At 35.7% G+C, this 25,557-nt stretch overlaps 1 protein-coding gene across 1 annotated transcript; it reads left to right on the forward strand.

Annotated features, from left to right (window-relative positions):
* The first annotated feature begins 515 nt into the window (after positions 1 to 515).
* LOC137399854 (protein O-mannosyl-transferase 1-like) lies at positions 516 to 24,901 on the forward strand. Its single transcript, XM_068086095.1, has 18 exons — positions 516 to 613; positions 2,247 to 2,494; positions 2,666 to 2,769; positions 5,189 to 5,242; positions 5,363 to 5,509; positions 7,682 to 7,850; positions 8,850 to 8,943; positions 9,447 to 9,596; positions 10,265 to 10,380; positions 11,059 to 11,159; positions 11,244 to 11,334; positions 12,012 to 12,108; positions 13,232 to 13,324; positions 16,062 to 16,256; positions 20,730 to 20,846; positions 22,311 to 22,443; positions 23,348 to 23,510; positions 23,990 to 24,901. Exons 1-18 carry the CDS (start codon positions 518 to 520, stop codon positions 24,159 to 24,161), a joined length of 2,340 nt encoding a protein of 779 aa, XP_067942196.1. The 5' UTR covers positions 516 to 517; the 3' UTR covers positions 24,162 to 24,901.
* Positions 24,902 to 25,557: the final 656 nt, after the last annotated feature.

Below are 25,557 nucleotides of genomic sequence, written 5' to 3' on the forward strand. Positions count from 1 at the left end.
CCACTGCCGTGTAGATTTGCTAAAAAAGTGTTGTAAAGTTGAATGTAAATGTTAAAAAGTAGGCGTGTTTGGGTGCTGGAGACGTATTAATGTTAAGTTGCTAGTATGATTATTGATGACCAGGCTTCTACTGGTAGAAGACAAATAAATCTTTTTTCAAGTTAATAAGCTGAATAAATGTTTGTTTGTAGTAGCATGGCTTAAGCACTTTTCTTTTCTCTCGGAGTATCTCTTCTGTAATATGATACTCACACATAGCTACGCTTGTTCATTTGTTTACATTTCAATAGCTAATAATTTGTTTCACAACTGCTCTCAATGCTTTTTATTTGAGTACAATTGAAGCATTACAAATAGTAATTTGGAGCAATTTTTGGATTGCAGTGACAACTCGCTCGCCCTCGTTCAGCTGACTCTCTTACTCCAACAGTATGCTATGTTGAATAATAGCTAAGTATTTAAATCATATTTGGATGGGTAATTGCCCACTGCTTACGAAGAGTTTATTTTTGCAGTCATGTCATCTCCTCGGCAGAAGAAGAGTCCCTCAAAGAGTTTAGCAGTATCTCGACGGAGTAGAAGCCGTACGCGCAAGTCTAATCAATATTTGTTTGTAAGCGCAGCTATTTGTTCCCACTCCATTTTAAGATGGTGAAGATTGACTGTAGAAAGTTGGAGTAGCACTATATGAAATATTAAGGGCTTTTATGTGAGCGTAAAACATGAAATTTATGTTATGCTGTAATCAAGGATAATTTTCATAAGGTTACACAACTAAAGTGTTTATTGGAGATGGCCGCAATAGCAACTGGTTAATTTTTAGCAATGATTAAACAAACTTACACAAACTTCTCATAGATTTTGTCAGAAAGTATCGGTATTTTTCTATCATTTGGGATTTTTTTTGACATTTGAGGTGATCTGACTGCCAGAATGTTTTAAGTTTAATATCGCCAAAATTGGATTGCGGTTTGAAATGCTCAGAAAAAAAATACGTGCGAAATGATGTGACTAGTTGCTATAGTTGATATCGGCTATTGCGTTCAAGTTACAGCGGAACACATCTCTATTCTGTTCATCTCTTTACAACTCTAGACATTATAATCGCACTTTCGATTGCTTCGAGTGTTTTAAGCGTGATCAGGTTTTGTCGGTTTTAATCTTGAAACATCCTGACAGTCAAATCACCTCAAACATCAAAAACAATCACAAATGATACACAACTATTGATGCTTTCTAATAAAATCTACTAAAATTTTGTGCACTTCAGTTGATTGTTTAATGTGCACCTAATTTAACCTACATCCATATATATATCTCAGTTACTGTCTGTCGTTCATCCAGTTAGAGCGATGACATTATAGCAACGAAAAATCACCCTCATACTGGATTTGAACTCGCAACATTCCAAACATAAGTCTTCCAACAAGCGTGCGAAACTACTAGGCTAAGCCATCCTTATTCCAATTGCTCTCGCTATCTACTGTATATCCTTTCCGGATTGCACACGCTTAATATGTATTATTAATTATTATTACTTTTTGCGTTTTTTTAACAGCAAATTTTTGGACCATAATCTTATTTTTTTAATTTGTAAATTTCATATGCGCCATTTCATTTTCAAATGCGCCATTAGCCTCATATTTCCGGTTTCGTTGAATCAGCAATTGTATTATCTGGAGTAGGAATTGCCTCTACACTCTTTCTCAGTTCAGTCAGACAAAGTATCAGACAAAGAAAGTCCAATATCTCATATTCACGTTTATACCAGTATCTAGAGGTACCAGTATCATCCATCAAAACTGTGAATACAACGAGCTTCTGTTGCAACAGTAAACTTTTTATACAATCACTTCCATGTACTCATTATTTTTTTTTTTTAATTTATTTGAACTGCACAAAAACAGTTTCCTTATGATATTAAGTTTAAAAGTTAGAATGTAAAATAAAACTAAGTGTTCAGCGCAGTCTTTTTATTACCCCGGCAATGCCGGGCATTCAACTAGTTTAAAGTATAAAGTCTACTGCTTAATAAGATTTTGCCTATTGTCCTTCAATTAAATTCTTGTTTCAGCTGAGTTTATTTTATTAAATTAAATAATTAAATTCAAATTATGTACTCACAATTTTATTCATTTAAAACCTGTTATCAGGAAAATATTCCTCTGTTAATCTAATTCATCTCTTTATTCTTTGTTTGAAGCTGTGTGTTTATGAATGGTATGCATCATACTCTGCTCTGATAGGCTGGTCGGAACAGCTCCTTATCGCAACCGAGAATGTTTACTAACGGACACACAAATGGAGTCACCCGAAACAAGTCTTCCACATCGTCTCTCAGCAGATCGAAAAGTCGACGAACAAGGAGCATTCACCGACCTCGCAAAACTAAAGGCTTTCCCACAACTGTGCAGTTAGATATTATCTCTCTCGGATTATTTTCCTTTGCCCTGTTTTTTAGGGTGTGGAACATCGCTTTTCCTTCCTCCATTGTGTAAGTTACCTGAATATTATCAACTCTACTGCGTAAGTTGTCTAAACGTTTCTGACTGTTGCGAGTCATTTATGCATTATTAGCTTTATTCTCAAAGTCAATTGATGCTTACTGCTTCTATAAATGACTTGATTGTGCGTTTCTTAGTTGAAGGATTGAAATGTCATACAGGTTTGATGAGCTGATCTCAGGAGCTCAGATCACAGGCTATGTCAGAAGAGAGATGTACTTTAATCTGGGCCCTCCTCTCTTTCCACAACTTCTTGCTGCTGCAGGTAGTGTACTATTTTTGTTAGATGTTTTGCTCCCATCCGCCCCATCCTTTTCCTTGATTATGCCTTGCATTATTGTGGCATGAGAGCATCGAATGAAAGTGAGTACTCTATTATAGCAAGTTTGTTGTTTTATCTCATGATGGTCTGTATAGTAAGATTGTTTTATATTATAAGAGTGTGTATAGTGAGGTTGTTTTATATTATAAGAGTGTGTATAGTGAGGTTGTTTTATATTATAAGATTATGTATAGTGAGGCTGTTTTATATTATAAGATTGTGTATAGTGAGGCTGCTTTATATTATAAGAGTGTGTATAGTGAGATTGTTTTATATTATAAGAGTGTGTATAGTGAGGTGTTTTATATTGTAAGAGTGTGTATAGTGAGATTGTTTTATATTATAAGAGTGTGTATAGTGAGGTTGTTTTATATTATAAGAGTGTGTATAGTGAGATTGTTTTATATTATAAGAGTGTGTATAGTGAGGTTTTTTATATTACAAGAGTGTGTATAGTGAGGTTTTTTTTATTATAACAGTGTGTATAGTGAGATTGTTTTATATTATAAGAGTGTGTATAGTGAGGCTGCTTTATATTATAAGATTGTGTATAGTGAGGCTGTTTTATATTATAATATTGTGTATAGTGAGGCTGCTTTCTATTATAAGAGTGTGTATAGTGAGATTGTTTTATATTATAAGAGTGTGTATAGTGAGGCTGCTTTATATTATAAGGGTGTGTATAGTGAGGTTGTTTTATATTATCAGAGTGTGTATAGTGAGGTTGTTTTATATTATAAGAATATGTATAGTGAGGCTGCTTTATATTATAAGAGTGTGTATAGTGAGGTTGTTTTATATTGTAAGAGTGTGTATAGTGAGGTTGTTTTATATTATAAGATTGTGTATAGTGAGGTTGTCTTATATTATAAGAGTATGTATAGTGAGATTGTTTTATATTATAAGAGTGTGTATAGTAAGATTGTTTTATATTATAAGAGTGTGTATAGTGAGGTTGTTTTATATTATAAGTGTATGTATAGTGAGATTGTTTTATATTATAAGAGGGTGTATAGTGAGGTTTTTTATATTACAAGAGTGTGTATAGTGAGGTTTTTTTATTATAATAGTGTGTATAGTGAGATTGTTTTATATTATAAGAGTGTGTATAGTGAGGTTGTTTTATATTATAAGATTGTGTATAGTGAGTTTGTCTTATATTATAAGAGAATGTATAGTGAGGTTGTTTTATATTATAAGAGTGTGTATAGTAAGATTGTTTTATATTTTAAGAGTGTGTATAGTGAGGTTGTTTTATATTATAAAAGTGTGTTTAGTGAGGCTGCTTTATATTATAAGAGTGTGTATAGTGAGGTTGTTTTATATTATAAGAGTGTGTATAGTGAGGTTTTTTATATTACAAGAGTGTGTATAGTGAGGTTTTTTTTATTATAACAGTGTGTATAGTGAGATTGTTTTATATTATAAGAGTGTGTATAGTGAGGCTGCTTTATATTATAAGATTGTGTATAGTGAGGTTGTTTTATATTATAAGAATATGTATAGTGAGGCTGCTTTATATTATAAGAGTGTGTATAGTGAGGCTGCTTTATATTATAAGATTGTGTATAGTGAGGCTGTTTTATATTATAATATTGTGTATAGTGAGGCTGCTTTCTATTATAAGAGTGTGTATAGTGAGATTGTTTTATATTATAAGAGTGTGTATAGTGAGGCTGCTTTATATTATAAGGGTGTGTATAGTGAGGTTGTTTTATATTATCAGAGTGTGTATAGTGAGGTTGTTTTATATTCTAAGAGTGTGTATAGTGAGATTGTTTTATATTATAAGAGTGTGTACAGTGAGGTTTTTTATATTACAAGAGTGTGTATAGTGAGATTTTTTTTATTATAACAGTGTGTATAGTGAGATTGTTTTATATTATAAGAGTGTGTGTAGTGAGGTTGTTTTATATTATAAGAGTGTGTATAGTGAGGTTTTTTATATTATAAGAGTGTGTATAGTGAGATTGTTTTATATTATAAGAGTGTGTATAGTGAGGCTGCTTTATATTATAAGGGTGTGTATAGTGAGGTTGTTTTATATTATAAGAGTGTGTATAGTGAGGTTTTTTATATTATAAGAGTGTTTATAGTGAGATTGTTTTATATTATAAGAGTGTGTATAGTGAGGCTGCTTTATATTATAAGAGTGTGTATAGTGAGGTTGTTTTATATTATAAGAGTGTGTATAGTGAGGTTGTTTTATATTATAAGAATATGTATAGTGAGGCTGTTGTTTAAAATGATAGCTTTGATAGGTGTGTGCTGTTAATCACTGTTTTTTTGCGAAGTTTCGAGATTAATAATTTTTGTGTCACAGTTTGCTACTTTTACGAACCAGTATAGTCGGTTTTTTTAGCTTATCTCTATGGAAACTATTCAGCAGCATTTGAGTTCAAGGAAGTTGGCACAGGTTAGTCTCATCCCAGGCAGCCCTCTGTGAATTCTTTCTCAGCTATTCACAAAGTATTTTATGTATTACTAAATTGAGGTATTTGTATTACGCTGAACCTTTCCTCTGATTATGTTACAGAGTACTCTAGCGATGTGCCATATGTGATGTGGAGGCTTATATCTGGCATCTCTGGGGCAGTTCTTGCTTCAGCTGTTTATCATCTACTGAGAGCAACTCAAGCCAGTATTACCTCTTCTATTATAGCTTCATCTTTCTTAGCCATTGGTAGGTTTTCCTCACGCATGACACCTGAAGTCTCCCATACCTTTGTTGGGGCAACCTACAGGCTGCAGAGTGACTTTGAGATGCATATTTGACTTTGGATAGATTTATCATTACTTTCAAATTGAAATCTGCTGCAAAATCATGTACAGTCAGTTTGATGTACAACCATGTATAGTCAGAAGATTTTATGCCATTAAGTTTGTTTAAAATTTACGTCCAAAGGCATTTAGTTTTGGGTTGTAATTCACCTAGTCCTCCCATTAATTCGGGGTTGATTTTGGAATTATGCGGAATTTTGCAGAAATCTTTTAAAGATTGTGTAAGATGTGCTGAAAAGATGGATAAATTGCATACGAGTGCACTTTGGATGATGGTTGTGTAGGCCGGTTGCATTGTCGATTTTGTGACATTTAGGTATGGTAAATATTCATGATGAATAGTCTATTTTGAGTTTTTGTTTGATGAAGTTTACGTTAGTTTAGAAGTTCAGCTTTTGTGTATGCTTTTCCTAGATATTAGTTGTGTTCATCCACTTGTTCTATTCACTTGCTGTTAATAATTAGAAGTGTGCAGTCCGGTTTATTTCTTTCATTCTGTAGTACGAGTTCTTCAGTTTTATTGGCTCTGATAACAAGGAAGTTGTTTGCACGTGATCTAGAGATGTCATTAACGATTTCAGGAGTTCCACTTGCTGGTGTTTAGTGAGTTATTCTACTATAACAGTGTTCGTCGCATATTTAATGATGGTGTAAGGTTCTGGGATGACCATGTCTCCAACATAGAGGGAGTATAGGCTCTTGCGGTCTATTGTTTCGACAGTGACTGTCTTATGGTTTAGGCTTTATTACTGCACTGTATGCAGCTTTGTTTTCCGCCTTCTAAAGCCAGGTGACATTCGAGCCGGTATGATTATCATTGATTTGTGTCATTTCCACAAAACTGCTTGTAAAAGGTATTAAGGAGCACTAGCTTTTGTATTACTAGATTACTTTCTAGGCAGTACAGAGATGTAATCCACAGGGCTGGAACAGATCCAGACATACTGGCGCTTTTGATCTGTTGCAGCAACTAACTGGAGAATAAGCTTATGTATCCCCCTGCCTTTCAGTGTAGCCAAGGCTCCTTTCCTAGGAGTTCTAGTTAGACACTTCGTTGGTTATTTTACTTTATTGTAATGGGATGCCCAGATTTACCCCAACTCAGGGCTGGTGTTGCCAGTATAGTCGCCGAGAATCGAACCCATGATGCAGGTTGTACTATACTCCCGTCTTACAGCGGGAGCGCCGGCAATCGAACCCTTGATGCAGGTTGTACTATACTCCCGTCTTACAGCGGGAGCGCCGGCAATCGAACCCATGATGCAGGTTGTACTATACTCCCGTCTTACAGCGGGAGTATAGTATTGGGCTGAGTATACAGCATTGTGTGCATCTCGGAGATGTAGTTAGCATCGAACATTGTTGTCTATGCACTCTCTGCGAGACAGCTATGATTCCAGTTTGTGATGTTTGTGAATGTCTTTCATTGACTTCTTTTATGTTGGTTTGCTGGTATCAATAGCATTAAAAGCACAGCTGAAGTCAATAAATAGAACATGGTTCACTGCTGACTTGTCAATGTTTTCGGTTGGGTTATCTATGAGTACAGCTAGAGCATCTTTGATGTTTTTATGTGTTTTAGCAATAATAAGAGTATGTATTACCCCTTCATAGGATGAGCTCTTCATATGACCAGTTGAACACAAAGAAAGGCAGCACTGTTTCTATCGCTAGAAGTAACCTTTGTTCTGATTTTGTTTATGATTTATTATCATACTACTCATACTCATGTTGCTAGCGCTAAAAAGTGGAGGGTTACCAGTTGTAGATCCATCTCTAATAGTGCAGAGCAGGATATATAGCCCTGATACTCTTATAGATCCATCTCTAATAGTGCAGAGCAGGATATATAGCCCTGATACTTTTGTAGATCCATCTCTAATAGTGCAGAGCAGGATATATAGCCCTGATACTCTTATAGATTCATCTCTAATAGTGCAGAGCAGGATATATAGCCCTGATACTTTTATAGATTCATCTCTAATGGTGCAGAGCAGGATATATAACCCTGATACTCTTGTAGATCTATCTCTAATAGGGCAGAGCAGGATATATAGCCCTGATACTCTTGTAGATCCATCTCTAATAGTGCAGAGCAGGATATATAGCCCTGATACTCTTGTCATGACTTTCTCTATGCTTGCCCTTTGCTTTGCTCTGCACCACATCCGGGATGAGTCATCAACGTCACCAGCTTCAGGCTCTATAGTAGCTTCCGGATTCTTCTCAGCTCTCTCTATCAGGTACTCTCAGTCGGTGTTTGGCTTAGCTGGTTCAACAGTTCTCAATAACATTCATATCTCTTCAATTACCGTATACTTTTTCAAACTGTCTATGTATCTACCCCGATCATTAAAAGATGACAATTATTTTACGAGTGTATGTTGAAGCTCACCAGAGAGTTTATGAGTTGATTTATGAAATAGCATCAAGCGAGTTCCATGGATAGTTATTTGAAAACTAATATACATGTATATGTTTATATAGTCCCAGCAGATGATTTGTCTTCTGTCTGGCAAATGCTGCTATCGATTTATCACAGAGTATATGTGTTTGCGCGTGGTAAAGTTTAGATACTCTCTTTTTCTCTATAGTATAAAGTATATAAGAGTTTACATCTGTATGTGGTAAAGTTTAGATACTCTCTGTTTCTCTATAGTATAAAGTATATCAGAGTTTACATCTGTATGTGGTAAAGTTTAGATACTCTCTGTTTCTCTATAGTATAAAGTATATCAGAGTTTACATCTGTATGTGGTAAAGTTTAGATACTCTCTGTTTCTCTATAGTATAAAGTATATCAGAGTTTACATCTGTATGTGGTAAAGTGTAGATACTCTCTGTTTCTCTATAGTATAAAGTACATCAGAGTTTACATTTGTATGTGGTAAAGTGTAGATACTCTCTGTTTCTCTATAGTATAAAGTACATCAGAGTTTACATTTGTATGTGGTAAAGTGTAGATACTTTCTGTTTCTCTTGAGTATAAAGTATACCAGAGTTTACATCTGTATGTGGTAAAGTTTAGATACTCTCTGTTTCTCCGTAGTATAAAGTATATCAGAGTTTACATCTGCATGTGGTAAAGTTTAGATACTCTCCGTTTTTCTGTAGTGTAAAGTATATAAGAGTTTACATCTGTATGTGGTAAAGTTTAGATACTCTCTGTTTCTCTATAGTATAAAGTATCTCTGTCTACATCTGTATGTGAGAAGGTTTATATGCCGTTGGTTTCTTTGTAGTATGAAGTATTCATCTATCTTCACACACCTCCTCCTCTTCTACTTGGTAGCTTCCAATCTCTGGAAGAACGTATCTGATGGTTTATACTCTACGGTATGCCTCTGCCATCTTTCTTTTAGCAGCAGAAAGTCTGTTGGGCAATCGCTTTCATTATTGGGATGTAACACAATCTTATGCTAAAACAATGCTTATTAGTCATGTGAAGATTTAAAAAAATGGAACAATCAACCAAATCTTTGCATATCATTAAACAAGCTAAATGAAAAATAGTGATAACTTAATGCAAGTGGTGGTGTAAGTGGCAGTGTATGTAGTGGTGTTAGTAGCAGTGGTAATATCTATTACACAATGGCCCTTCGCTGGTCAGGCAATGCAAAGGTATAATTTGGTATGGTAAGGTATGCAAAGACATCACATGGTTGGAGAGTTGAAAGCAATTCATTTTATTTTTGGAGAGTTGGAGATGAGTTATCATGTTGTTTGAAGACTAAGTGTGAGTCATCACGTGGTAGGAAAGCAAATTTGCAGATGTGGATATCATTTTTCAAAAGGTAAAAACGGTTAATGGTAACCTTATATACCCTCTTCTTTAACAGAGGTGTCTCTGTCGAAGGTTCCTTGTGATAACTATTTCCCTGGTGATTGTACCTCTAGTAGTCTACCTGTCCAGCTGGAGCCTACATGTCATATGGCTGAACAGAGCCAGTTCACCAGCATCCAGTCATCACACTTTTACTTCTTTCCAGGTAGGCTCAGTGGCTGTTGTCTGCACATACCACTGTCATGCTACCACTCTGCCATAGTCATAATGTTGTATAGTTAAAGTGATATATAGTCAGGTGCTAATGTCAAAGAGATATAATCATGGTGTTTTAGTCAAGGTAATATAGTCATGGTGTTATAGTCAAGGTGAAATAGTCAAAGTGATATAATCATAGTGTTATAGTCAAAATGAAATAGTCATGTTATAGTCAAGGTAATAAAGTCATGGTGTTATAGGCAAAGTCTTATAGTCACAGTGATAAGTTTTTATCCATAGTACATTGGTCATACCTCTCTAGTACATAGGTTGTAGTCATAGCACTATAGCTGGAACTATAGTTTGGCTGTAACTTCTACCCCAGTAACAAAAGTGCTAATGATCCTTATAGTCTGATAATATGAGGTAATGACTATTTCACTTGGGTATTATGAGTATTACAATCTTACCATCATAGTGCCATGGCCATAATGCGTAAACTTAATAACCATTTATAAGTTCACCCTTCAGGTTCTACAGCATCCTGTAGGCTTTTAAAACGTTTACCTTTGTCCTATTTACACTGAAAACTTAAATCTCAAGCTAAATTTAACTCTATTCCAAATTTTAACTGTTCAACAATCATGCAAACATTTGCTCTATGTTTTTGTTCAGCCGAAAGAAGCAGAGTTCATTTCACAGCCAGTAACAAATGGCACATCAATAACGCTACGTCATGCTCACGGCAGATCTTGTTGGCTCCATTCACACAACCTGCTCTACCCAAAGAGGTCTGCTTACTGTTTTGCCCTTTCTACATAAGCATTTCTCCTCCTTAATTTTATTTGTAAACACAAATCTGTGATACTGTAAGTCACTGAGATCTCAGCTGACAACATATGCCAATATAGTCATGAAGTTAGATGCGTATCTTTCATATCCTTGTTATTCAACCGTGACTATCCTTCTATTGATCTTTGACTGCTCAATGATTATTGTAGTATTGTACTAGCATTAATCTATTATTGCTTGCATTATTCTGGTATTGCACTAGCACTATTCTGTTATTGCACTAGCATTATTCTGTTATTACACTAGCATTATTCTGGTATTACACTAGCATTATTCTGTTATTGCACTAGCTTTATTCTGTTATTGCACTAACATTATTCTGTTATTGCACTAGCATTATTCTGGTATTGCACCAGCATTATTCTGTTATTGCATTAGCAGTATTCTGTTATTGCACTAGCATTATTCTGTTATTACAGTAGCATTATTCTGTTATTGCACTAGCACTATTCGGTTACTGCACTGGCGTTATTGTGTTATTGCACTAGCATTATTCTGTTATTACACTAGCATTATTCTGGTATTGCGCGAGCATTATTCTGGTATTGCACTAGCATTATTGTGTTATTGCACTAGCATTATCCTGTTTTTGCACTAGCGCCATCATTTTAATGTAGGTATGAGGATGGTAGAGGCAGCAGTCACCAACAGCAAGTCACTTGCTACCCTTACGCTGACATTAACAACAGGTGGATAGTCGTCAAGGTATATTCACAAGGTAAAGGCTCATTCATGAGAGGAAATCATATGCCATCATAGGGTAGTTAGCAGTCTATATTCTTTGCTGTCTCCACTTTTCTAGACATTCAGGAGCCATCATACATGGATGCTGCTCTTAGAGATGGTGACATCATTTCTCTTATGCATGAGTCTACTGGAAGACTGCTTAACAGGTACAGTAACCAACCTGCTATCGGCTAATTTCAGGCTACAACACTAAAAAGTTCTTCCTTTTTCTGACCGACATAGTGCATGCTAGAGAGGTATTAGTTCTTCTGCATATCTACAACTTTAAACAGTTCTGAAGCTGATAGAACATGTCTAGGCTGGGTTTCAAAGGTTTTACCAAATCTTTTCAACTGAAGCACTGCTTTGCCTCTTTGCGTGCTGCCGTTGAGAGACAAATGCAAAAACAATCATGATGCGACATCCTATTAGAATATGAGAAAAAGGTCACCTGGTAAGACAATTCCAAAACTGAGCTTCTCACTCGAAGATTGCAAACCCTGTCATGCCCTTGTTCATGCTCTAATGGGGAAGGTATTATTATAAAGTACTGTATATTCTTAGGTGAGAATCAGATGAAGTCAAGCTTGTTGAAAAGCACACAAACCAATATAAATATGTGGCTCCTGTTAGTATAGCCCAACTGCAGGATCTAGAATGGGGCGGAGGATAACTATAACACATTGTATATTTCCAAGGCCTTGAAGCTACCCAGCAACTATTATTACTACATGTTTAAAAAATGACTATTCTATCTGTAGACATAAGGATAATGAAGTTGGTGTCTAATATAAACTGTTGCCTCCTCGATGTCCGTATCTTTCTTTTCACTACATTTTTATAGTCATGATGTCGCTGCACCTATGTCACCCAGCAAACAGGAAGTCTCTTGCTTTATCGACCACCAGATGTCTCTACCCATGCAGGCAGCATGGGTGCTGGTAAGTAGAATACTAGTTTGTTACTGTTAAGGGTAATGCGCTGGAATGTCTAAAATGTTCCCGCTTGTTATTGTTGTTGCTTGTTATTGTTGCAACTTGTTATTGTTGTTGCTTGTTATTGTTGCAACTTGTTATTGTTGCGACTTGTTATTGTTGCAACTTGTTATTGTTGCTGCTTATTATTGTAGTTGTTTGTTACTGTTGTTGCTTGTTATTATTGCTGCTTTTATACCGACCTGCTAGTACTAACAGCAACAGTTCAAACTTGCCACGAGTAGCAAGATATAATTGTTGTTTTAAATGGAATGGATATGGCAGATGCATGTGTTCTTTATAAAATGGTTTTATGCGTGCACTCACTGCTAGGTACTAACAGCATATGATATCACTGTGAGGTGTGGGGGACCCATGCTATGGCTTAGGCAATGCTACAGCAACATTACTCTAAGCTTGTTTTAACCAGTTAGTTGAGATATTGGGAGATGACTGGTAGAGCTTGTCGTGCTCAATTTGGAAATAATGGCATGGGAAAGTGAAAGAGCGTAGTGACATGGAAAAAACGTAATGATATGGGGTAATGAGAGAAGGTAATGATATGAGGGTAATGAGAGAAGGTAATGAAATGGGGTAATCAAAGAAGGTAATGATATGGGGTAATGAGAGAAGGTAATGATATGGGGGTAATGAGAGAAGGTAATGATATGGGGTAATGAGAGAAGGTAATGATATGGGGTAATCAAAGAAGGTAATGATATGGGGTAATGAGAGAAGGTAATGATATGGGGTAATGAGAGAAGGTAATGATATGGGGTAATGATATGGGGTAATGAGAGAAGGGAATGATATGGGGTAATGAGAGAAGGTAATGATATGGGGTAATGAGAGAAGGTAAGGATGTGGGGTAATGAGAGAAGGTAATGATCTGGGGTAATGAGAGAAGGTAAGGATATGGTGTAATGAGAGAAGGTAATGATATGGGGTAATGAGAGAAGGTAATGATGTGGGGTAATGAGAGAAGGTAATGATATGGGGTAATGAGAGAAGGTAATGATATGGGGTAATGAGGGAAGGTAATGATATGAGATAGTGAAAGAAGTCATATTAATATAGAGCTTTGTTATAGGAGGTAGACCAGCAAGCAGAGGCAAGAGGAGAGTGGTTAAGCAAGTCATCAGAAGTGAAGCTCATCCATGTCAACACATCAGCTGCTTTGTCTGTATGTATTATGTAGTCCCCTCTCTCAGCCACTTTGTCAGTATATACTATGTAGTCATTTTTCTCATCTACTTTGTCAGTATACACTATGTAGTCACCTCTCTCATCTACTTTGTCACTATGTACTATGTAGTCCCCTCTCTCAGCCACTTTGTCAGTATATACTATGTAGTCATCTCTCTCATCTACTTTGTCAGTATATAATATGTAGTCACCTCTCTCAGCTACTTTGTCAGTATATACTATGTAGTCATTTCTCTCATCTACTTTGTCAGTATATACTACGTAGTCACCTCTCTCATCTACTTTGTCAGTATATACTATATAGTCACCTCTCTCATCTACTTTGTCAGTATATACTATGTAGTCCCCTCTCTCAGCCACTTTGTCAGTATATACTATGTAGTCACCTCTCTCATCTACTTTGTCAGTATATACTATGTAGTCTCCTCTCTCAGCCACTTTTTCAGTATATACTACGTAATCACCTCTCTCAGCCACTTTGTCAGTCTATACTACGTAGTAACCTCTCTCATCTACTTTGTCAGTATATACTATGTAGTCCCCTCTCTCAGCCACTTTGTCAGTATATACTATGTAATCACCTCTCTCATCTTCTTTGTCAGTATATACTATGTAGTCACCTCTCTCATCTACTTTGTCAGTATATACTATGTAGTCCCCTCTCTCAGCCACTTTGTCAGTATATACTATGTAATCACCTCTCTCATCGTCTTTGTCAGTATATACTATGTAGTCACCTCTCTCATCTACTTTGTCAGTATATACTATGTAGTCCCCTCTCTCAGCCACTTTGTAAGTATATACTATGTAATCACCTCTCTCATCTTCTTTGTCAGTATATACTATGTAGTCACCTCTCTCATCTTCTGTCATAATATTAGTGTAAGATAGAGGTCGAATACAGTCTCATAGCACTTTATTTTCTCTATTTTACGACACTCATACCATGTATATAAAAGACTTATTAGACTCATTAGAGTCATTTTGAAAATCCGGTTGGGCGTCACCACACAATAGATACATTATAGACATTTGGTAAGACTGTCACCACTTAATTGATGCAATGAAGATAATAATCAAAATGTGGCACAATGTTTATGAAATCATCAGAGGAAGTCAACAAAATTTCATCTTCATGTTCTTACAATCGAAGCTGTTATCTTGACATGTTGATTCCGGTTTGCTATGGACATCCTTCTTATTCGTTCAGTGTCTGTGTATCTTGCTTCTTGTGTAAACATAAAAAAGTTTTTCTATTTAATTAATTGTTATCGCAGCAACTGGGTTCTGGGACTCCTATGGTTTTGTAAATGATGTATAAGGCTGTGTTTGAGAATCACTAGCGTTCATAAACTAGTAAGCAAGCCGTGAAGAGTATAGTACAATAAAGTTTGATATAATCCACAAGCTCATCTCATAATCGATTCGAAGATAGTTGGTAGTTTAACTACATCGCACTCAACTGTCACATTAGCTGCTTTACATGAAAAGCAAGTTATGCACTCTTCTTGAAACAAAAATCTTATCTAATAAAACTGTGTTATGGGCAAGCTTTGCTTAGGGCTGGCTCCTTATTGTTATGTCAGTCACACATTTACTGTTGCTTTACTGTCTCATCGATCTGCATTTGATAATCAGTTTTTCGTGAACTGTAATATTTTTGTATAAAACTCTATTTAAGCATGCATTTCCTTGTGACCAGTGCTAACATGGGAACATTTAAATTGTAGTTATGTTACATGTAAATCTCCGCATCACCAGTTGCAACGTGGTTGCAAGTTATCAAGCGTTAGCCAGCCAATGTAGTAACGATAATGAGTTCTTTTCTCTGATTTAAATAGCGTAATTTGAAAGAAACTCCTACTATCACATCCCTCTCATAGTAAACCAATCAATAAAAACACATTTTCATTGGCTAGTTGCCTTTACCTCATGTCAAGCAAGCTCTTTTTTATCACTGTCACTTCCCAAGTCTTGCGGTGTGTTATACTTTTAAGAATTTTATGTTTGCTAATTTGAAAACTGCTTATATGAAAAACCTTTTAATTGCCCCTGAATAAAAGGTGAAGGGCTTGTTTACCTCTGGCCATCCAGTAGACGAGTTGTTTTGTGTTTGAGATTGTATTTTTGGCAGGGTTTCTCATTTTATTCTTACTCATTATACCATTCTTATTATCTATTCTGAACTCATCTTCTATTCACCTTCAACTCACACTCAACTCACACTCTACTCACCGTTAAATCACTTTCAACTCACACTCAACTCACACTCTACTCACCCTTAAATCACTTTCAACTTGTACACAACACATCCTCAACTCAACCTTGAAGCCACCCTCAACTCACACTCAGCTCGCCCGCAAATCATTTCCGATTCATGCACAACACACTCAACTCACACATGCAACACACACTCGGCTCACCATCAAATCACTTTCAACTCACGTTCAAATCACTTTCAACTCATCCTCAAATTACTCTCAATTCACCCTCAAGTCACTTTCAACTCACACTCAACACACAATCAACTCACCCTCAAATTACTCTCCACTCACACTCAACTTTTCCTAAAGTTACCCAGCTTCCCAACACTTTCAGGAAATCTCGACTTGGCCTTAACTATTGGGACGGAGCATGAACTTCCAAGTTTTTATTTATATGGTATTGCAAAAAGTATACCTTTCATAGTGTTACATGTATACATTTGGTTGCAGGTAACCAGCAAGCAGCTTCCTGCTTGGGGAGGTGGCCAGTTCGAACTTGTAGCCGATCCATTTACATTTCATGAGAATACCCTCTGGATAGCCGATGACATCATTTTTTCTGCACACGCCGTATATAAAAAGGCATCATCTCATGCTGCCAACATAACTATTGGCTCAACATTAAAGAAAGTATACAAGCTTCATGTGAGTCATTAATCGTACACTTACTATTCATTGTATACTGTCTTGTCATTTCTCTCCAAGTGTTTTAGTGTAAATTCCTGGTTTGTCCCGGCTGCTATAAAATTAATCTTTCGACATGTGATGTCAAATTTAAGCAAACATTTGTCACCACATTCAAAGCAATAATAAGCAATATATCTAAAGTTTTCTTAAACACTGCAGTATTATAAATCAGTAGTAGAGTCGGGCGTTGAAATTAATCTCAGCTGGTATGGTTTTGTACCTATGTCAAAACCTCTATAGTTGAAGCAGGGATTTTTATAAGAATACATTATATATATTGTTTAACTTGTTCTATAGTTAAATAAACAATAATAAATACCTCAAATCGCTACATAGAGCATTAAAACAAATGCTCTATATATAAACTGCGTAAAAAACTCAGTTGAAAGACTCAAATTAAAAGCTAAGTTATTAAATAATAAAATAATTAGTAAGAGGTATTTGCTGTTACCTCAGAGACACGCGCACATATGTTTAGACTTATTAATGAGTACTTTCGGCTTTGAAACGCTGATAAAATATAGTCATATCTCTACATACGAGTGCCCCAACATGCGAGATACTCGAGGTAGGAGCTGACTTTATAGCAAGTTTCTTACTTGGGGTACAGAGTAATCGTTGAGATACGAGCGTACAAGCCGATTCTCGATGGCCACAACACAATTTGGCTCGCTTTCAAGAACAGCATTCCTCGGTCTTTATCATCGATTCAGTTGGAAAAAAATTTCAAATGTTGGCTAAAGGTTATAGTGAACGCGAGGCAAAAAGCGCATAACCGGAAACATATATTAAGAAAATAATGACGGCAAAATCAAATTAAGTTTCGTAAAAGATTAAAAATTGGCTCAAAGTGTGTATTTAGTAAGCTAAATTCATTTAAGTTAAATTCAGAGTTTCTATTACGTTGAGTCACCAAGGTAGAAACCCAAAATTCTATTCAGTAGTGTACATAGTGATGTTGCATTTTGTTGCAGATCATAACAATTTATTATTTGTTGCTGTTTTGATGTAGATACTAAATTATAACAATTAAAAACACTTTTTCTATCGTAATATATTGTTTAGGTGGTTTTTCATAGTATGGTAACAGATTAAGTTGTACTTAAATATTTTATATAGGAAGTCGTACCTTGAGTCACGAGTAAATTGACATATGAGCTCAGTCGTAGAATGCAATAAGCTCGCGTGTCGAGGTAGGACTGTCGCTGCAATAGCTCACTCTGCAATATGTTAGATGCAGTTTATATTATCCTAGTACTTTTTTGTGTTTTGTTTTGGAGTTTTTCGTACAAAACTATAACATTTCAAAAGATTTGTTGCCGTCATTATTTCATAAGCCAAGGCAAATATTCTTTATAATTTGATGTTTCATTTTAGAAAGTTTTCATTTAGAGGTGATCGTAAGTCGAGGCTCTGCTGCACTCATGTACACCGATGTCATTCACATAGTTTGGCTCTGCAAGGCACAAATAATGTTTAACAGCGTTTCATACCTTTTTCTATTTAAAAGTGTGAATTCCAAAAAGACTGATACTAGAGGTAGTTGGAAGTAGTTGAAAAAGGAAGAAGGCAATACTTTTCTTTAAATTAAGCAACAAACAATGAAAAATCAAACATTTTTAAATTAATTCTTTAAAAACTTTGCAAAAAAATTTCTTGAAATAGAGTGAAGCGATGCAAAGAAAACGTAAAACTAATGAAGCGGCAGAGGCTGATAATCTGTATAATTCTCAGTGTTTGTCTGTCATCTTTCCAGATATAGCAATAAAGTTTTAGCAACACAAGTCTGCTTTGCGATGGATTTAAACTCAGACCTAATCCAATCATCGACCTAATTCACTGCGCTATCATTATCAACGTTGATTATCTTATCTGTCGTTATCTACAATCTATTGATTCAGCGTTGTTTTCCCTCGTGTTGCATCGGTTTGGCATATCAGAGTTGTATTATCACTTTTAATTCTAGCCGCGATTGCGGGTTACAATCCAAGTATGTACTTTTTATTATTAATTAATATTATTTTTTGCGTTTGTCTTTCGTTTCAAAAATTTTAAAAGCCTCATGTTCACTTGCTATTATTTTTGTTTATTATTTTCAAATATGCCGTTTCAATTTCCGGTTCTGCTAGAAATTATTCCAAAGATAAATTGCTAAAAGCTGTAAAAACTGAAAACTTCTTGCATGGATAGTTGTATATTGTGTTATCTCGAATAGGAATTGCCTCTACATTCTCTCTCTATTCGGTCAGACAAGGTACCCTCATGCGCTTCAGTGATATCTTCAGATGCTTCCAATATCTCATTTTCACCTTTACCAGTACAGCTGTATTCAAAATTTTGATGGATAGATTCTGCAGTAACCTTTTTATACACACACTTCTATGCACTCATTGTTATTATTAATTCATCATATTCATGGTTTTTATTTGGTTTTCTCAGATCATGTTAATTGTATCAGTATCAAATAATTTTTCATTGTAATCATTGTAGTAGAACAGACTATCTAGCCATTACTTGCTTAGTATTTCACGTTTAAACACCTTTACAGCTGTTTTATTTTTTCCCTAAATTTATTGTAACTGCACAAAACACTTTTCTCATAATATGAAGTTTAAAAGTTAAATTGGTAAATGTTGTATATGTTGAATAAAAATAAATTTTCTGTCCAAAAACGTTTTTATTAGCCTGGTATTCAGCTAATCTATCTATCTATATTTCTCAAAGTACGTTTTATGTCTGTATATCTTGTGTCTGTGTTCCGGCTATAGTTATTAAAATCTTGAAATAAAGAATCCGTACTGATGAAGATTTGATCTCAGACCCCACCATTAACCAGTCTGACACCCTACCTAATAGGCCACAGAGAATGAGTTATTGGTTTGCTGGTATAAGTCGCTATATGGGAGCACATGCCCGACGCAACTCTCACTACTTCTCATTTTTATAAGCTGATTTTAAATACTCAGGCAACGCCGGGTAGCACAGCTAGTATATAAATATTTCTCAAAGTATGTGTGTGGATATGTGTGTCATTCTCTGGCTATAGCGCACGCTGACTATTTTACCAATGCGGCCACGTGTTACGAAGCCCCTGTTAAGAAATATTTTTCGTAAGGTTCAATTACTACATCTGGGGCCAAGGCCAATTCTTCTTGCGCGGACAATTGTATTGTCTCCGTGGGAAGAGCCTCGGCATTATCTCTCCGTTCGGTCTGACAAAGACAGTACGATATCTCATTTTTACATTTGTATCGGTATCGAGAGGTACCAGTATCGTTGTATTCAAAGTTTTGACGGATAGCTTCTGGTAGAACAATAACCTTTTATACACACACTTCTATGCAAAAATTTTTAGTATTAGTTCAACATATTCAAGATTTTTATTTTGTTTTCTCAGTTCGTATTAATTGTATCATTACCGAATCATCTTTTATTGTAATCGTATCAAAACCGACCTAATTTAGCGATTACTTGCTAATTATTTCACATTTACGTCTAAACCTTTTTATAGTCATTTTATTTTTTTAAATTATTTGACCTGCACGAAACATTTTCCTCATGATATGAAGTTTAAAGGGTTTTTGATAAAGTTTGAAAACCTTTCCAGTTGTTTTTATTTTCTCTCCCAATTTATTTCAATTACACAAAACACTTTTGTCATGATATGGAGTTTGAAAGTAAGAATGGTAAATGTTGTTATATGTTGAATACAAATAAATTTTCTGTGTAAAATATAATCATACCTACTAATAATAAAATACCTTTTTATTACCCGGGCAACGCCAGGTTGTACAGCTAGTTTAAATATAAAAACTATCTGGCATGAAAAGTTGAAGAAATTATGCTAATTTTAAGTTCACTTAGTCTATGTTACCTAGGTTAATTCTGTATCTTTATCAAACTACCCCTCAAACTAAGCACTGTCTGTCACATGAGTCACCAAGGCTACACTTAAAATCACTTTTTATGTATAGAAGGAGTAACAATAGAATTATCGTTACGGTTGTTACTTTATTTTCTTACATATATTTGATATTCATTCAATTGTTTTACATAGTTTAATGTAAAGCATTTGTTGTAATGCTATATGTGATTACTTGAACTATGTATGGTTAGATTTAAGAGCTGTGTAACGAATTAAACAAAGCACAATAAGCTCTCATTAGATTATTAGCTCCAACATCCACTGCAAATATTAAACCGGATAAGCTTGGTATACTGAGGTTTGAGTGTGTTTGTATAGCACTCTTTGAACACAACACTTACCTATGAATATTATATTGCACCATGTTATCCAACTAAATTACTTATTTCGACTAATTGTAACCTAAATAACAACTTTTGTTCAAACATCGATATATCTCAATTGGGTAATAGCTGTCTATGTGGGCAACAGTCAACTAGCTGTATTTCTATCTTCAACTACTACAGAGAGATATATTCTTCAACTACTATGAGTATCCAGAAGACCACGGTTATAGCAGTTCACTCCTTGCTTGGCCCCTCGGATACCAGAACCTCCTTTACTGGCTCTCTCCCACTGGCAATGTGAGTGGCAATCATCTCGCTCTCTCCCTTATTTGGAAAATATTTTAAATCACTCCAACCTCACTCTAAGGCTTTATGTATGCAGAAGCTGAAAGAATAAGGTTGATCTTCAGTTAAAGACCTGCTTGATTTTAGAGCTAAAGGATTCCCAAGCTAGTCAGTTCAGCCAATGCTCAGTGTGCTCAATGAGGCTGTGGATGATAGTTGGATACATAGACTGCTCACCCGTCTTAAATATATAACCGCATGTCTAAATAGACTGCTCACCTGTCTTAAATATATAGCGACTTGTCTAAATAGACTGCTCACCCGTCTTAAATATATAACCACATGTCTAAATAGACTGCTCACCCGTCTTAGATAAATAACTTTTTGTCTAAATAGACTGCTCACCCGTCTTAAATATATAGCTACTTGTCTAAATAGACTGCTCACCCATCTTAAATATATAACTACATGTCTAAATAGACTGCTCACCCGTCTTAAATAAATAACTTTTTGTCTAAATAGACTGCTCACCCGTCTTAAATATGTAGCCACATGTCTAAATAGACTGCTCACCCGTCTTAAATATATAGCTACTTGTCTAAATAGACTGCTCACCCGTCTTAAATAAATAACTTTTTGTCTAAATAGACTGCTCACCCGTCTTAAATAAATAACTTTGTGTCTAAATAGACTGCTCACCCGTCTTAAATATATAACCACATGTCTAAATAGACTGCTCACTCGTCTTAAATAAATAGCTTTGTGTCTAAATAGACTGCTCACCCGTCTTAAATATGTAACTACTTGTCTAAATAGACTGCTCACCTGTCTTTAAGAAATAGTTAGACTGGTAGACTGCTCACCAGTCATAAAAATATAGACCAGTCAACTGACCATGAATCTTTAAGTAAAAGAAGTGGGTGCATCAGTAGACTCATTGAATGAAGCCATGCGAAACATTTATATCAGCGCGAATTTTTGTCGACTCTTGGTTTGGCCGTTCCCATCTTTTGGAAACATAGGTTTGCATTGTTCACATTTGAAGTATCTAAGATATACCTGAGATGCATTAGATTGTATATAAGGTGTCATAGTGCGTTCATCTCATTTAATATCTGAGACAACAACTTCTATTGCTCGTGTAAACCAGCCTGTACTGAGTATTACAGGGTTATATTATATCATATCACTGATCATCTTTATTATTGGTTATATGTGACTTTTGCTGTAGAACCCCTTATGTATTGGAAATCTCCTCGATATGACTTATACACTGTAACCATAGATAAACAGAAAACTGCAGCTATTCACATTTGTCATAGCTACTGCTCTACCTATCAAAAATATACCTTGTATATGCACTACTCTTTTCAGGAATATTTTTGACGCATTTCCACTTCTGTAGGCAAGTAGCTATTCCTTTTACTCACCAAAAAGTGAGACAAATGTAGAATTTCTGCTGCTTTGGTGTTATAGGCGCAGATACACATGTTGCCCAACATTATTGCTTGGATATCATCTCTGTTGGCTCTTTCTTGCCTCTGTCTGTTATATCTACTCCATCCATTGCTGTCTAGGAGAATAGTTCTACCATCTGTTGAGCACACAGGTATGTAGCTTTACAGTTGATTGTATTGTTTACTCATGTAGGTTTACATATTACATAAGAGAGTCTCTGTAGTTTTGTTGATAAGAGAGACTGTGGTTTTGGTGATAAGAGAGACTTTGTAGTTCTGCTGACAAGATAGACTTGGCAACTTAGTCAAGTTCAACAACTGCGCAACTGTGGCAGTACCTCAAGTTTATGTTGATAGATGTTCATTGTTGTATGACAGTAGTTTGTGACTGTTTAATAGGAGTTTATATCTGTTATAGTCGTCCACTTACGTCTGACGTTCATCTGCATGTTTGGTAGATGATGTCTTTGAGAGTTGGGATACAGTTGATGCAACTTCTAACATTTTGTATTGCTGATAGTTCTTAGGTAGTAAATGAAAGCAGTAACTCATGTGTTGATATTATGTCACAGAATGACTTGTCATATATCTACATGTAGATATATTGAGTGAATGGATTTAACTATTGAAGTAGCAATTGTGAAGGACTCACTGTTTTGTTGGTTAAATTTGGTTGGTTCAGTGAAACACTCGATACTAACTTGTGATATAGCCCTGCTACACCTAGAGCATACCACTATGAGTGGATTCCTAGGTTACCGACTAAATGTTGACTATTAGTAGAACTACGACAAGGAGTAGTAGCTAGTATTGCGCTATAGGATTGCGTTAGTAATATTCTTGCCACTATCAAAAACCCCTGCTTCCAGATATATCTCTTTAGTCTCAGAGTAAAATAGTGTTTATTGAATAATTTGCTAGTGATCGGTTATAAAAGAAGTATGTTTCTCTCTTCTCTATTATTGTGGTCTGCACTTGTTGAATGTAGCAAGGGGTACGTATATTCTTTCATTTCTTAAATGTGGTAATGTTACGCTATGCAGAATGTTATTGTAGGCTTACACAGACAACTGCTGATATGTTTTGGAGGCTACTGTTTGAATCTGCTACCTTACCTTCTGACGGAAGGGCCATTACTCTTATATAACTACCTACCTGCACTCGTCTTCTGTCATATGTCACTAGGCTATATTCATCAACAAAGTGAACACTTCTTAAGGTGAGCGCGTGTCAGCTCTGTACGTTGTTAATGAAGCATACAGAATAAGTAAGAGCAAGGGAGCATTAAGGTCTAGGATAAGTATGGTAAAAAACAACAGTGAAGTCGCAGCCGGTAAAAACGTAAACATAAATCTGAATAGATGTAGGATGGTGAAATGGGAAGGTGTAAACTGGAAAAGGTGAAAGAAGTTCGATTAAGGAGAGGGACAATTGGGACAAGATAGAAAATGAAAATGGGGAGACAAATTACTAGCCGGTAGGAGTAGTCTGAGAGAAAGTCAAAGGCGGCATTGAAGTCAGCGAGTCTGAGCACGCATCACTATTGTATTGAAGGTCATAGGTTTGTACCGCATCTCAATATTATGTTGCAGGTTATTGACTCGAGTCACATCTCACAATAGTGTTGAAGGCTATAGAGGCGTATCACATATCACAGTGGCATTGAATATCATACCACGCCTTACTCTTGTGTTGCAGGTGGTGGGGCCAGATGACTTTGCGTGCTCTCATGTTAGCATTAGTTATCTGCTCCTTCCTTTTTACTCAACATCTCTTCCCTCTCATCTATGGGCTGCCTGATGAACAGTCATCCGTAATTAGACAGTTGGAGACGTTCACTTCTTGGAAATTTATTCACCCTTCAGATTGATGTAATTTTTGTGTTGAATGGGAAGGAATTCATGTGTTCATGGTAGCCGTGCAATAAGACTGCTGTTGGAAGTTGATAGTAGTTCACCACTGCCTATAAGTTTATATAATTTTAGTTACCTTTGAAACTATATAGGTGAGGATTATGTATAGTCTTCTGATAAAAGAGCCTATGGGATCAATACGGTAGCAGGCATGATGGTTGGTAGCCTGGTGCTAATATTTATATAACCTTTGGTAAGATTTCATGTCTGTGTTGATATGAAAGACGATTTCATTCATTTGATAATATTTATATTAGAGTCACAAAAGTTATACATCATTTATGTGGCTTTTTATCTTTTTTTTCTACTTTTATTTGAATGTAGAATTTATAAATATAGAGATTTGTATTACATTGAACTTTGTAAATCTGTGTCTACCAACAATCCTTTCCTTATTCCCTTTCTAACTACATGTATCTGTCAATTCTCCGTATCATAAGGTCTATTGCAGAAGTTGTCATTACACGCTTTCACTAGTAAGTGATAAGGGACTCTAGGAGTTATCTGTACATTTTTTAGACAATTCATTTACATAAGGATGTTAGCTTGGATATAAGTGTAAAGCCTTGTGCTAAGTTTTGAGGCTTAAAAGCCAGCAAGCAGTTTATTTTACGGGTTGCAAACACTTGTCATCACTTGTCCATGTCAATGGTAGGCATATTTTTAGACTTGCATATTAGCGATATGAAATGAGGGAACACAGAATGTTCACGCTAAGGTGAACTCATCATAACATCTTCCTAGTCTCGAATGCTCGATGTTCTCCAATTCCTAATAACAGTTGCTACTTCTTCTGAACCATTTTTAATGCTTGCCCAATACATAAGGCTAGTCAGGCATAAGGGGTTGGACCTAGCCTTCCCACCATGACTGTAGAGTGTTTACATCTTGCTTCTTGCACATGCTCGTTTGTAATTTATGTAGTGCACATTAGCTTAAAGATTCCTACAGATAAATGCCCGAGTCTACCTTATCGGCCATCTATCTTTAAGCGTGCATCGTACAGTCTACTCTCATCAATGGAACAAAAAATAATTCCTTAAAAAGAGCTCTGTGTCTAGATGGTAGAATGTATAGCCTATCCCAAGTGGTAAAGCTAACCCCGGCACCTGCAACTAGTATCAGTGTCTCACTGTGCTGATTATACCTTGGCTGTTCTTATTGTTATAGGCCTATAGAAGTCTAAGCATTTTTAATAAAATCTGATACATGCGTGTGATAGTTTGAAATGGTACAAAATGTTTTCTGTTTAAATTTTGTACATCCACCAAGGTATTTGAGTATTCGGTCTATGGAAATAAAATTACTCTTTGAAAAGATGGGTATTAGCACCAACAAAGATGATTATACAGT

The sequence above is a fragment of the Watersipora subatra genome, chromosome 7, assembly GCF_963576615.1.
Source record: "Watersipora subatra chromosome 7, tzWatSuba1.1, whole genome shotgun sequence".
Classification (NCBI taxonomy): Eukaryota; Metazoa; Bryozoa; class Gymnolaemata; order Cheilostomatida; family Watersiporidae; genus Watersipora; species Watersipora subatra.